Raw genomic sequence first — 15,751 nt, forward strand, 5'->3', positions numbered from 1 at the left:
GGGACCAGCTGAGATGCCAGGCTGTCTCCACGCTTGGCTATGGAGATGGAAGATAAAGTCAGATACTTGTCTGATGATTAGCCAGCACAGAGTATTAAGTGGCAAAACAAAAGGACTTGCACAATCAGAGGTTAGAGACTCTAATATAGATTTATTCATCTATTCTCTTTCCTCCCATTTGACTCCCCGCAAAACAAAGCCAACCTATTAAAGCAAGTATTGAGTGGAGAAGAAACGGTTTTAACAGAAATATTGACATCAGTGCTGCTGCTTTTTTTCTGCTGAACAGTGTGATTTAAATCAGGCTCTGTGTCTTCGCTTGGTATCTATACAGTGAATGAGCAAAGGGCTGAGTTTCATGAATGGAATTGCAATGCAATAAATACATAAAATCTTACACACACTGTGCATGAACACCTGCCATGGATAAACTAGAAGGTTTGATAGATCAATGCCAGTGGGAATTTAAAAAAAGGAGAAAATATATACAGTGATTATAGCTTCTTCTCTTCTTCTGAGCTACAATGTAAAGGTAACCTTCACCACTTTTACACATCAAGATCAGTTGAGAATAACAGTTGTATAATGGTTGTGGCTCTGGGATGAGATCCCCAAAGATTGGGAAAATCCCTTATTATGTCCTGACTTGAGCTCAGACACCATCATTTATTTCTTTTAAATACAAAGCCTACAAAGCTGTCTACTGGGGCAGATGGTCCTCACCCAAACAAGGGAGCTGTAGGCCAGATTAACATATTTATGTTTGTTGTTAAGCGGTGACCTCTAGTGGCTAGTGATTATGGCGGGAGCAGAGGAGAAACTCAGGTGACATAGTATAAAGAGCGACAAGTCCACAGAGGAAGAAGGTATGGGTGGACTTTGACGCAGGGAGCCCATTTGAAGCAAGAAGTCAGTGTTTTTAACAAGTCAATGATTTTAACTCAGATACTTAGATATTCTTGCAAGTCTCTTAACCCTCTGGAGTCTGGAGTGAAAATACACGTTTTATTTACAGTAATAACTTAATTCATATATGATATGTAGACAAGCTGAGAAAGCCAGTTGAAAGTTCCATTTATCTTTCTAGACCATTTTTAAAATGTGAATTTTCTTGCTACAATGAAAACTATTACTATTTTTAATTTACATGCAAATAGACTGTTTTGTTGTTATATTATTTATTATTTTTTCAGCTGTTTTTGTGTGTATAAATGAAAAAAAAAAAGAAGGTACTTTTCCATAGACAAATGTGTCTTTTGTTTGTATTTTGGGTTCCTGGCAGCTTTATACTTTGTTAATTAAAATAAAATGAAAAATCTGACTGATAGCCAAGTTTGTGTCGAGAAAAAGGAGCCATGCATATGATGTAAGGACAGACTGAAAGGTGCTAAACAGAGACAGAAATTAATGCATAGCAAGTTGACAAATTTAAACCAAAATCTCCTGGACTTCAGAGGTTTAAGGTAACTATGCGACATCCTTATTTTAACCCAAATCCTCATCTTTTTTCTAAGCTTAAAAAATTGTTGTTTTTTTTGTTTTTGTTTTTTGGCCTAAACCTTACCAAGTACCTCACAACATTATCCATGTGTTTAAAACTCATTTGATAAGCTGATATTTGATTCTGGGAAACATTTTCTATCCCTGACACTAAAAATCCAAATGTCTTTTCATGTGATTGTGTCATCACACTATTGACACATTATAGTCAGTTAATTGCCTGCATTATAATTGATTATGCAAATACAGGTTGAACAAATGAATCAGTGTCAAAGTTGATGCTGGTGACAATTAAATAAGCAAAAAGTGACAGCTGTGACTCAGTCGGTAGAGCGGTCACTCGCTGATTGGAAGGTCAGTGGTTCGATCCCTGACCATTGTGAAGTGTCCTTGGGCAAGATACTGAACCGCAAAGTGCACCTGATGCTGTGTCCATCGTTGTGTAAATTAATTCCTGATGGTGGCAGGTGGCACCATGTAGGGCAGCCTCGGCCACCAGTATCAAAGTGCTTTGAGTGGTCGCTATACAGCTATACAAGTGCAGTCTATTTACCATTTAGAATACAGAGTTTCTAAAGCTTGACCTCCTCCACCTCTCAGCTGTATGTGACATACAAGTGCAACCAATCACACTTTTCTAGTTCTTCTGGAGATGGAAGTACAGTATATTTTTCCTTTTTCAACTCCACTTTGTATAAGCAAAACAAAAAGGGATATGCCAATCGTCGTGGTTCAAGCTTCCCGCTTTAGAACTTGAATAGGGAAAACAATGTGTGGTGGCGTAAGAATTGACTACTAGGTTGTGCTAGTGTAGTATTAAAGGGAGAAAATAACTGTCCAATCAGTACTAATGATATACATTAGCTGCTTAATGCTTAATCTAAGCTTCAGGCTCATGAGAGTCAAGAGGGAGCCTGCTACTTCCAGAGTCTATGTGGGAACAGGGCGTTAATAGCAGGAGAACCACGTTAATCACAACCTAACAATGACATTTTATATGTGAGTGCATGTGTGCAACATATGTTTATGCAGACCAGGCTCTAAGTCAAAATGGTGCCCTTTGCTGTATTTAGTATCAGGAACTCCATCCCTCTTTGTTTCTGTTTCACACATAAACAAACACTGGCCAACAGAGACTTGCAAGGTAACGCCACGCCATGCCTCACCATGCTGTGTGGTGCCCCGCGGCGCTGCGCTCTATTCGATGAAACAGCATGAAGCACAAATCAATATGGATTAAAACTCCACTGACTCCTCCTCAGGAGAAAGGAAAGAGAACGTGTGCACTTATTATGCTGGGTTGCAGATTTTTTTTCTCCTTTTAAATCATAGAGGGAAAAAGTGAGAAGGGAGAGATAAACTCGCTCCGGACTAAGGGCTAACGTGGCACTGGAGAAAAACGCCCGTGCCACGCCCGCCTCTTGCCACCCGCGGGGCATATCCATCAAGCTGCTTAGAGCGCTGCGTGACGGGGGGGGCTGAAATCAGCACCTCATTCCACCTGCCACACCTAGACTGAGAGCCACACAGGAGCACACACACGCACATACAGAGACAGGCCTGGCGGTAGGCCTCAACCCCCGTGGCAGTGGTGGGCTCCCCACCGCGCTCTGCAGGAAACCACAGATTATCCCAGTGCTCGCAGACAGTCACAGAATGTTAATCCTCAACCATCTCTTCTACTGTACTGTTAAATCTGGATCCTCTTTCAATCGCTCCTCCTCCTTCTCCCCTCCTCTTTCTTTATCCATCACTTTCCATCCTCTCCTGCAATCCGCCAAAATCTCCCCCAAATTCCCAGCTCCATCCTCTTTCTATCATCTGCTTTTAACCCCATCCTCTTCCCCTCCCCTAAAGTCTCTTGATCCCTACTCGAAAGCGACAAGGCCTCATCCCCATTCTCTCTTATCCTTCCTCTCCGCTCCCGGGCCCAGCCCTCGCTATCAGCCCCGCATTGATCTTCTCATCCCCAAGAAAACAAAACACCAATCAGCCTGTCATAATCACTCTGCTGGAGGAGGAAGCGGCGAACGCCAAGCACAGCTGCTACATGTTGATGTAGAGACAGTGGAAAAGCTAACAGGGCAGCAAAGGGTAGCTGAATGATTTTTTTTAAATATTTCTTGGATGAACATGTGCTGGTTCTATTTTTAAAAATATGTGGAGGAAAAAAAGGGACCATGAAGGTTTATTAACTACACTGTTGATACCATTCTGTTAATGATGATACTGATTCTCATTTCTTTTTTATTTGTATGCTGGAACAATAAAGTGACAGCTGCTGGAAGCGTTCCTTCTAAAAATTACACAAAACAACCTCTGAATGATATCTGGTCTCCCACAGCTTCCCTCCGCTATTCACTCTGATTCACTCTCATAAAAATTGCCCTCTACTGCTCGTACTTTTTTTACTACTTGTCCCGCAGGATTTTTTCTCGGGACACTATGGCTGCTAACTTCCAAACAATAAATTCAGTTTGCGATCTGTCAGCAGTCTCCAGACTGTTACCCCTGTCGTACTGCGCTTTGTTGTCATGCAAAACATGCATTGCAAACTTTATGTCTTCACACACATCAGCATCTTTTCACCACGGGCGATCAGGCAGATCCAATAAATCTCCAGCTGAAATGTTTGCTGTGATGCATTTAGACCGCATTAACTATTTGAACTGTACTTTTTTGCTTTAGAATTTACCCTTCAAAGTTAATAAATCAATCATTTTTTTCCCCCTGCTGTCTGACAGCATTCCACTTATAATTGGTATGTGCTTGTCACAGCCGTTCATTCTGGCTTCATCACACACAAATTCAGGGGAATATTCAAATCCAAGATTTCATTATTAATGGCTGCTTCATGCCATCAATTGGAAACTTCTTGGACTGGACAGTTAGTGATCGCGGACATGCCAAAGAATCGGCAGGGGAGGGAAAAGGTTAACACTCACTGATTAATTAATACAGATATATTTTATCGACTCACACTTAGAATAAAATTCTCAGCTCCCGTAGTGGCTTTTACACACTATTAAACACTTGATATAAACTGGATACTATAAATGAAAGAATCGTAAAGAAAAGCCAAACAGCATAATAAAAACTCAGATCCTCCTCTCACAATATTTCTAAGAATCAATAAGGTTGTCCATTCCAGCTCAAGGTGCCTTACCCCATCTATACATAATGATAACTTGACAGATATTATCTACTGTGTTGGGAAGCAAAAATACCCACACACTTCTTTTTCATTCATTCAACTTCATTTTTCTTTCAATTCAGAATGTGAACCTACATTTCAACCAATCAACAATTCTATAACAACTATTCTGTATTGTTGGTGCTAGATTCTCCACTCAAAGCGTTCTCTATGAATTATGAAAGAATTCAACAAACTAAATAGTTGACATAGAGATGTCTAAGCATAATAAAGCACCAGAAATACTTTGAAATCCTCAATTTGAACACTATGCTGAGGTTTAAGATGTTTTGTTGCCGTTTATTGCATATCTGAGAAGCTGCCAGCTTTCTGTTTTATATCAAAACAAATGATCTGAGGAAAGAACATTTTTCTATTTTTGTAGGGCAGTAACAAGTTTTCTGAGTTTTATTAAATCAGCTACAAGAACATTAAATAACACTGTTAGATTAACTTTATACATTAACTTTATATATATAAACTCAATAAAGAGGACCAGCCTACACACAGCTGACAATCACTGGCGGCCTCAGGATGTTTGAGGGGCAGTGGCGGAAATAATAAAAAGGGCACCTGCTGTATGTGGTGGGGCACTTTACCACATTTTGTCCACTGAAAGGGCAGGCTGGAGGGCACTTCGTCATGTTTTATCTACCACAGGGCAACAAGTTCTCCTATCTAAACAACAGAAGAGGCCATTGTCAGTACCATTCATTACGACACGTATGTACGTATAGTGCCACACGTTTAGCGGCTCGTGATACAGCACACACGTTATTAAAATGGTAAATGGAGTGCACTTATGTAGTGCTTTTATCCAAACACACTACGCTCATTCATACTGGTATCCCGGCTACCAGGGCACACTGGTGCCGACCGCCACCATTGGGAATTCATTCATTCACACACCGATGAACGCAGCAATTTAGGAGCAATTTGGGGTTCAGTATCTTTCTCAAGGATACTTTGACATGTAAGCTGCCATGGTCACCAACATTCCCATCAGTAGGTGACCACTCTACCAACTGGGCCACAGCCGGCCTTTATAAATACGGTTTGCGGTTGTAAAAATGGCTGCAGTTTCTATGTTTTTATGTTAGAAAACCACTAACCTAGATTTAGGATTTAAAAACTTGCTGGTAAGGCGTTATAAAAGACAGTTTAAACAGTAAATACATGTACGTGCATGCCGGGAGTCAAGTAGTTACAAGGGTCACATGTCTACCGCAAGTTACGTAAAAACATCAGTTACGTTAAAAAAATGTGATTCACGTAACTTACGTTTCATACGGTACACAAACCCCGCTCTACTAGGTTAGAGCCCGCCATTTGTTCAACCCATCCACCACCCCAAACTTCAACTGAATGCCAGAATCCGCCAATTAAAATTCGCTTCGCTGACTGTCAATCATTACTATGTCAGCAAGATGGTTGCAGACGCATTGCAGTGGAGGGTGAAGTATGTAAATATTAGTTATATTTTGCTGTCTGTATATACAACCTATATTGACATTTTTGAGGGGAGAACAGGCTGCACAGGAGCATCCAAGAGGGCATTTTCACCGTATTGTTTTCAAGCATAAGGGCGATCACACACAGAGGGACACTGTCAATCCCAGTGGAGAATCTCACTTAAAACCACTGGGGTGTTGATTCTATGGTATAGCAATGATGAAGTCACTTGCCACGTCTGCAGCAGCTGATGATGGGACCTAAACTATTTCAAAGAGCGTGAAAAAACTCTATGGTTAGGTAATATGGATGGAGACTCGCGGCATGTCCGGATTACAGATTCTTTACTTAAGTTATTGTGCCTGGGGTTACATCTGAAAGCTGGCAATGATCATGTTGGCATTTAGATTATGTCTGGTGCTTCAGGCGAAATGCAAACATCAGCATGCTAACATGCTCACAATGATGATTCAGATTCACTGCAGGTAACTGTTACCATGACCACTATCTAGGTTTAGCATGTTACCATGTGAACATTTGCTACAGTAATTAGTACTCAATATGCTGCCTCTGCTGCTGCTGCTGGTAATATGAGGAGAGAGAAGTTAGCAATCACCAAAGTTCATCAGGCCCGCCAAATTTTAATAACGTCTCCTGCTTCTGAGTAGCATGAAAGACAAAACCATTTTTATATTATAGGGAGGGAAAGTAAAATTACTTTTAACCACTATGTCAAGGAATATTAGAAAGATAAAAAAATAACAAGCTTTTATGTGACTCACATATTCTATATAAAGTTTTAAAAAGTATGTATTATTGAGAGAAATCATCCGTCAGGTAATTTGAAGGTTAGAAAGCACTTTTGGGCCATCCATTGACCCAGGGCCCGGGACAGCTGACCTGGTGTTCCCCCAGTGTCTGCGGCCCTGCAACTCATCCTGAAGAGGATATAAATGTCTGTAAAAAAGACCCATAAATCTCATCCTCATAGTGGAACTAAATGAAAAGTCAGCAAAGTTATTTGGTTCTACTGTCTGATCAGCGTGGGTATCTGTGCCAAATGTCATAGTGAGTCATCCAATAATTTAGATATTTCAGACTGGAACTAAGCGGTGGACTGACCAGTAGTTCAAGAATGCTATCATTAGATCCTGTAGCTAAACACAGGTTACCCTCACTTCAACAACCACATTCAAAGTTTCAAGCAAACAGAGAAAAGGCCATTTTGCAAGTAACAAACCAGCACAGGCAAACCCAAAGCAAAGCAGTGGGATAAGCTTAATTTGCAAAACAAATGAGTAGATATCACCAAGAGATGTACCAGGAATGGCTGTTCTTTGCACCTTTGTATAACAAGCACCAACGCTATTGCCTGTCTGCCAGTCCAAAAGATTGATGATGGTGTAGCCTGGTGTCCTCTACAGTCACCGGTGGGTTGTAAATCATTCTTTGGACAGCTGACATACGAGTTGAACCGTTTGAATATTTGACCTGGTGGATTGCTCAGTGATTGTTGCATCATATGCTGAATTTGGTAATGCTGTCATTTTGATTTAAAAACAGAATATTTTGTTCCTTATTTCAAATTCATTTCACCAAGAAAAATACACTCAAATAATATTTCATTGGGCATGCTGGACCTTATTCCCTGAAAGAAGCTACTATTCCTTATTTAAATTTTGGAATAAAATGTGGAAATAAATTTAGAAAGCCTGTGGTGTCAGCCAGGGTAGCTCTCGTTGGAAATTGAATGCTGCTGGAGAGCTAAAAAGTTCAAATGTACCAAAAATGAAATACTGCTTTAATAATTGCAGAAGTGGTTGTAGTTGTGGGAGCATGAGAGCTTTTGATTTGTACAGTTGTCAGGCTTTGGCTATTGATAGTACTGTATCTTCTATATTAGTATCAGTGAAGAACTGTCAGCTTTGTCGTCTCTGACACATCTAAAGTAAAGTACTTTTCCTGTAATGGGTGCATAGGCATTGTATCTAAAAACTTTCACTGTATTTAAAAACCTATTTTTAATTATGATCTATGATGAATGCTATCCTTCATATGTATTGTATACTGTATATGTGCTGTATGGCAAATAAAATATATTTCAAGACATTCATTTCTAAGGAGGTTGTGGATATTTACTCACCAGAAACCAAGGAGACTGTGCACAGCAAATAGTATATTTCTGACGTGTTGCCACAGACAGAAAGTAATAAAATAAGGCATAGAGGGAAATTAACATCAGTAAATATCAGCTGTGATAAGTTTGCCTGATACAGGTATTCTAATTTAACCAGGAGAGCAAAGTTTGAATTTATATTCACTTCAAGTTCAGTCAAAAGAGTCAGTGTCATTAAGTTTTGTTTTACATATACTGTGTGTAGGCCAGAACAAACAAAGCAGGTTAGTATAAAGCATTAAGAATATTAATACAGCTGGAAACAAATATGTAGATAGATATTGTGATGTAATGAAATGCCAAAGCAGAGTCATACCCTGCTGTGTGCGTTGTAATCAAAGCTACTCTGTTCTGTTTTTGTGCACGTCAGGGCATGTGAGCATATGTGAGTCCCTCCCTTTGAAATGGTTGGCTTAGGAGCTAACCCCCGGTACTACTGTTAGCTCTGTTGGCTCTGTTGGCAGCGCTAATAACAACGCTGCTAACACCCTCCTGAGCCACGGTAGCGGTGTCTCCCTGTTACCACCATTAGCAGGCCTAGCACTGCTGTTCTTTACCATTTTGGCTCAGCCACAAGTTGCAGCCTTTGGGCCTGAAAACTGAAGCCAATGTGGAAGTGCCTTAAGCCTGCATTATTTTTACTGGCCAGCAGGCGGTGACTCCACTGGTTACAAAAAGAGTCAGTCAGTTTCAATGCAAGTCAACAGGAAAATGAGCCTTCTTCTCACTTGTTCTGTTATCTCAGGAAACATTGTCAATCGCTAGTTTCAAGTTCAATACAGCAGGATCTCTGTGTATAAAGTATACATGTGTATGGCTGTATGTGTGAGTCATATCTGTCACTGCGACTGCTGTGTGTGCTGTAAAACCTCTATTCACCTCTTTCTTTTTATTCAAAAGTGCTTCAAGAAGATTAACCTTTTACATGATCCCGACCAAAGAACCTGTACCTTCTTTATCTGCTCAGCTATTGCTGCCATGCGCATGAATGAATGTCTTCCTTCTCTTCTCTTCTATTCACTTCAAGGTTGTGACCTTAAGTATTACATCTAACATGTTCATAATGTGTACAACAAATCCTATTACACAAACCATATGGCATAAAAATTAACCTTCACCTCCCAACACACAGGTTTATTTCCCTCCCTCTCTATTACAGTACACACTCTACTCTCTCTCTCTCTCTCTCTCACTCCTCTGATTCTACTAATGAAAACAGATGAAAACTCCACAGCCCAATAACACGAACATTAACACTAATTCACGCTCATAGAGACAAACAATCTCAGAGACACGAGTAAATACGGCTGGGTTTCCGGTATAGTGGAGGAGGAAGGGGGGAAAAAAAGAAGCACCCTCTGGGAAATTTTCTTTGATCAAGTGCAAAGAGATTAACCAGTTGGACTTGTGCTAATGAACAGGAGATCATAATGAAAGGAGCTCGTAAATGTAGATGAGGCATGTGAAGAAGAACAATGCCTGGCTTGTATCCGATAAAACACAAGAGTAATGTACAGAAACCAATTATTTTACAGTCCTGTTTTTTCCACCTGACGCCTACATCCTGACAAATTTTAACAATGGGTTGAAGAAAATGTAATTTTTCATTATAACAATTACAGTAATATGTGCAATTATACTTTTAAAAAGAGCAAGCCTTTGTCCCGGCTCAGGAATAATGTTGTGCTCTCAGCTGGAGCCCAGTTAGAAGCTATTACGTAATGTGCAACAGCCTCTTTCATAAAAAAACCCCATCAACTTATAGACAAAACGGCAAATCACGCACAGACAAATACAGCAAAGGGCACGAAAGCACATCAAACACAATCACGTACAAGCAGACGGGCCTAAGGTGGGCAGAGTGATCTAAGAGCGGCTACAGTCAGACGTGACTTACTGATTACATAGTCCCCAAACGGATCCTCATCCTCCTCATCATCCATGTACGCTGGAGGAGAGGGAATCGAGGAAAGAAAGAAAAAGCAGGAGAAAAGAAACAAAAAAAGGTTATGACAAATCAAGAAAGAAAGAGAAAGAGTTTGAGAACTAAAACAAAATTGAACAAGAAAAGGAAACAAAGGTAAAACTAATACAAAGTGGATATATGATTAAAAAAAACACAGACATAACGTAAAAATGTGGCACAGAGGACATTTATACGTAATATCCCAATTACTTATCAGTTACCATGTACTGTACAATATAAAGTGCAAAATTTCCCATTTCAAGCATTTCTGTTATGAGTATTATAGACATAAAACCATCTGTCATCGTGCAGATGGTACAGCACTCTGAGAAGTAACGCAGACGACCTTTCACCACCACCTAATTAAATAAGTGGTTGCAAGACAAAAACAAATTTGTTTTTGATTTAGATAAACTTTTTATGTTGCAAACTTTATATGAATAAGGCGTGTTGACATAATAGTGCTGGTAATTACATCAGCACCTGTGTAATTTCATCTTCAAGTGACTGAAATAAAATTCAAGTTGTAGTAGCGTAATTAAATTGGCTTGAAAACTTACATTTTCTGCACCTTGAATTCAGGATTTCAAATTCAATCCCCCTACTTACCATCTCCGGAGAAATTCAGACTGTTAAGACCATGTGTCAGAACAAAGACCATACAACAGACATCTTCAGGGTGAGTATCATTTAATTTACGAATCAGTATTTGGGATATATTGTCAATTTATATAAGACTAATGGTGAACTTTTGTACAAAGTTTAGTTTAAAAATCTGCTCAGCTATAGAGAGGCTTTTCGACTACATTATGTAATCTAAATTCACGAAAGTGTACAGTTTTAAAAAACTTTGTTACTTTGATAAAGTGGAACACATCAGATCAAGGCATACTAGTGGTTGCAAACATTGCTAGGGCTAATTCATAGCCCCTTCGGGAGTTAAGCTGTTATTTCTGTAATTTTGACAATCCAACTGGTGATGGAGCATTAACCAAAGGTTAAAGGATAATTACGGTTGGTGGCTGTTGATGATATGCCGAATTATATTAGTTAACATTCATGTATGGTCCAATGGTATTTGAACAGAGTGGTGAATTAGCACCCACTTTGGATGCTATCATGCACATGAATGTGCGTTATCAGCCTCATTAGTATGGGTTAGAAGGAGCCTGCTCCACCCTCTAGTAGTTTGAGAAGACAGTTATGAACACATTAAATAGGCTGCAATATTAGCATTCAATGCTTAGTCATTGCAATTATTATGGGCACGAAGGAGGAAGTGACGTATTAAAAGAAGCAACAGTATTCAGCGTTCAATGACTAAAACTAGTCACTAAAAAAGTAATTTTAGTAAAGCATCACTTTTTATCACATCAGTGTACCAACATGTGTGTGTGTGTGTGTGTGTGTGTGTGTGTGTGTGTGTGTGTGTGTGTGTATTCAGTAAGTACAGTATATCAGAATTAATCTTTTTCACTAAATCCAACCATGTCTACACATAATCATGTAGTTTCTTCTTTGCTAAAATTAAGCATGTAGTTTTGTCGCCTAAACATAACAAAGACTGTGACTGGCTGTTTAATGATGTGGTAATGACAGAAAGTGCCTGCTTTACCTACATAAAGTAAAGCAGGCACTTTCTGACACTTATGTATGAGGCTTATAACAACTGATAATGGCTATTTAATTGGCTGATAATATTCAAAATGGGTGAGATAGATTAAGCTATGTTGTATTTAAAGATAAGTGGATTTTATTTCACACAAAATGTATAATTTTAGTAGTTAGTGAACCTAAATGTTAATCTTAATTACTTGTATTTACCATTTCATTTTCTATGTAATCTTTAAGTTAATTTATTGTTTTTCTATTAAAAAATAAGAATTGTAGATCAAAGAGTGCTTTTTAACACCTTTTGATATATTAAAATAAATTATTTCTAATATTTTGTTTGACAAGATTAATTCATTTTTATTGGAATTCTAATGTATTGCTTTTAAAAGCAATAATTGGAGAATGTATTATTTTGGGATCATTTTCTGTATAGTTTGTACATTGCTGCAGCCAGATAAGTTGGCTGTTGAGTCACAATAGACCAGCACATGCCTTATTTTCATGCATCCTTTCAGAATAAAACCATCCTGTCCCAAAATATGTTCATCCTGAGTGCGGTGTGATTCATGGGTGCAACAAATGCAGCCTCATGCCTTCCCATCATCCACCTTTTTTCCCCCATTCTTACTCTCAATCTGATACCTCCAGCATTCATTAGGAAGCAAAGCGCTGACCATTAAACTACAAAAGTAGTTTCAGCAGCATGCAGAGGAAAATATGATCACTCATAATTGGCTGGAGAATTCTCAATTTGCTCTCAGTGCTCCTTCTCTCCCTCTCTCTCTCCTTCTTTCCCCTCTCTTTCTCTGGCAGGTCTGAAGATGGCATGAGAGGCCATTACTGCTAACTAAATTCCCTATTAGGGCGGCAGCATAGTCGTCAGCAAGTTACAAATCCGACGCCAATGATATTCCAGTGCTCCTGTGACTCTCTTTTACCTGATAATAATGCTGTTAGTATGGGTGGGCCCTCGCTGCAGATGCAAAATATGCCTTCTGCACTGACAACACACAATAACAATAACATTTCTTCAATGCCGTCATTGTCAGCTTTATGTGAAAATCCCTCCTTCATCTCTCCTTTTTCCATTTATTCATCGTTTATGTTTCCCCCTTCTTCTTCGCTTCTCTCTATCACTCCAGGCTCCCTCCCTTTAATGTGAGTTAGCATCCATCTAGTGTGATCAATATCCCAGGGCTTTTATTAAACACTGCTCTTATGCATCTGTGAATGTGTGTGTGTGTGTGCACCTGCCTTCCTGTGTGTGTCTGTCTTTGTGTCTTCACTTCAATATCTGGTCCAACAATGTCTTTATTGAGTCAGAGCAACACAATGAAGGTTGTGGACGTTTATGTCCCATTCTTCGCCGTGTGTGTGTGTGTGAACATGTATGAGCACTGAGTTCAGTATGTTGAATAGACCAATCTTTATTGATCCTGACTGCAGGGCATTTTTCAAACCCTGGGCTTAACCCAAGCACAGATACTACTTTCCTGTGTGTAAGCGTGTATGTCCAACGCTACTTTGCTCATTCCAGCATGTGTAGCTCTCGCTGCATGGACAAAAAGTCCTTGAACCAGTGGGTGAAGTATGAAGGCGTACATGCGCACACACACACACACACACACACACACACACACACACACACACACACACACACACACACACACACACACACACACACACTCAGATTTGCGTGTGTTTGTGAAAGCGAGCTGTCAGTGCTGCTCTCACACACCATTCATCACAAGCTACTAATTCTGTTAGACCATTGTCGAGCCTTTCGCACCCCACGTTGCTCTCTGAAAACTCAATCAGAGGCTAATGCCCCCAACCCTCCTAACACACACGCTCACAAGCTCTCACTCTCACTTTCTTACTCTCACACGCACACACATACACTCACAGAGACCCTGAGGGGACAGCAGTGGTCTTGGGGGACCCCAGCAGTCCAACTCTATAAGTGTTGCTTGAATCTGATAGACAGGAGCTGCATGGACCGAGTTACTATTGCTGAGAGTGGCTGCGGTGAAAAGAAAAAGGCTCTTACAATCACTGTATGACATATAATTATAATATGTATTCCAAAGTATAGAGCACTTTCTATTCAGAACTCTAAATGATCATGATTAAACATTATCTTAATTTACCTTGATTGCAAGACAATCCTTTGAGCGCTCCACTTTCGAAAAAATTCCCGAAAGTAACAACACATCAGCTGACTTGAATGTGGTTGATTTGGTTTGATTTATGGTAGGATTCGTGTGGTACATTATAAAAGAATAAAGAGGACCAAGCGAGTGCAAGCACTCTGCCACCTGTGCTAGCAGATTTGATTAGTTAATCAGGAATCACTTTGCCCAACGCGGCTTTTATAAAGCATAATTACAGCTCCAGCTATACTGAAAAAAAACAAAAAACTTTTGGCTGCAGATGTTTTAAGGGGCATTTTTAAACTTTTTCTGCTTTGTAAAAAAAACAAAAACGGAATTAACATAAAGTTAAAGCAACATAAACCAGCTTCTAAGATGAAAAAAAGAAAAAGCTCCAATAAAGAAGGAGCCAGTGAGGGAAACCATGCAATTGAGCATGCCTAGACGAAGGGCAGGGTTAGGCAGAAAGGCCAGACTAAATTTAGCGCCACCTTTTCATTCTCTAATTACGAGATTAATACATCCTGTCACACACGTCACAATACTACCCTATGATTTATTATCCAGTAGAGCAGATGGAGAGATTGAGCCAGAGACGGAAGGAGGAGAGGGATAACGCCTGAAAGCAGCTAATCAGCATGCATGTGTGACTGGGCGGGACCTCGGCTGTGTGAGCGAGCGGCCACTGGGTGTCTATGTTCATAAAATCAGCCGAGTAAAGCCAAGATTTATTACTGGAAAAAACAATGCTGAAGTTGAATTAGATTCTGCCTGTTTCCTTAACAGTCTGCTCTTTAATGGGAGGCATACGGACCCACACACACACACAAGCATGTGTAAAGCACCGGACTATGGATTATGGCCATAAAGTGTGCCCCGGGCCTCAGGTTTAAATCAATGTCAAAGCCTGATCTTATTTCATCTAATGCATGTTTTAATCATCCTCCCTCCTGATCAATGCAGTTTGGATGCAGTCATCAGGCACTGCTGTGGGAATTTACAAGCGCTCCTATTCTCCTGCCTGTGTTTCCAGACGGACGTTTTACGAGGCAGTGCACAGTGTGACAGTAAATCTCTTCCTCCACTTTGCCAAAATGAAATTTCCCAGTGCCGCCTCTCTATGCCCATATTTGTTTGTCTCACTGTGTTGCTTGTGCAAACGAAACTTGTATTGGCCCTGCCAAGTCAACGTTCTAGTCTCTTTATTTTAATAGTGTCTGGAAGGGGTAATAAAAGCGAAGTGTCTTTATTCAATACTTGACAATAAAGCTGGATGTAGGGAAACTTTGAAATCCCTGAGTTGCATTTAGGAAAGTCATTTAACAGGCTTTACATACTTGTCGGTAATTGGAATTCAGCAGTAAATGAAAAAACAAATGAAAAAATAATCACACCGTTTTAGTTTAGAAAACTGATTTAACAGGTGCAAGAGGTCTGCAGAGTAAACTGCTACACAGGTGAACCAGATTTCTGAATAAATGTTACACATGCACTACTGTAGCCAGATGCTACTGTACATCTGCAGCTCTCTAATTTAATTGATATGTGAATTGGTGTGAATCAGCAGAGGCCCAACAATACGGTTTTAGCTCGATATTTGAGTCACGATACAATATTATTGCGATTTTAAGCATTTTGCGATACAGTGAGTATTGAGATATTGTGATTTAACTGTTTAACTGCATTTTGTGTCCTCA

At 39.8% G+C, this 15,751-nt stretch overlaps 1 protein-coding gene across 1 annotated transcript in view; it reads right to left on the reverse strand.

Annotated features, from left to right (window-relative positions):
- The window catches only part of tenm2a (teneurin transmembrane protein 2a), a 251,764-nt gene that overhangs the window by 144,638 nt on the left and 91,375 nt on the right, over positions 1 to 15,751 (reverse strand). Inside the window, exon 4 of the mRNA XM_059345574.1 lies at positions 10,219 to 10,269. Coding sequence (XP_059201557.1) covers positions 10,219 to 10,269 — 51 coding nt within the window. The remainder of the gene's footprint in view (positions 1 to 10,218; positions 10,270 to 15,751) is intronic.

Source organism: Centropristis striata, chromosome 12, assembly GCF_030273125.1.
Source record: "Centropristis striata isolate RG_2023a ecotype Rhode Island chromosome 12, C.striata_1.0, whole genome shotgun sequence".
Lineage (NCBI taxonomy): Eukaryota > Metazoa > Chordata > Actinopteri > Perciformes > Serranidae > Centropristis > Centropristis striata.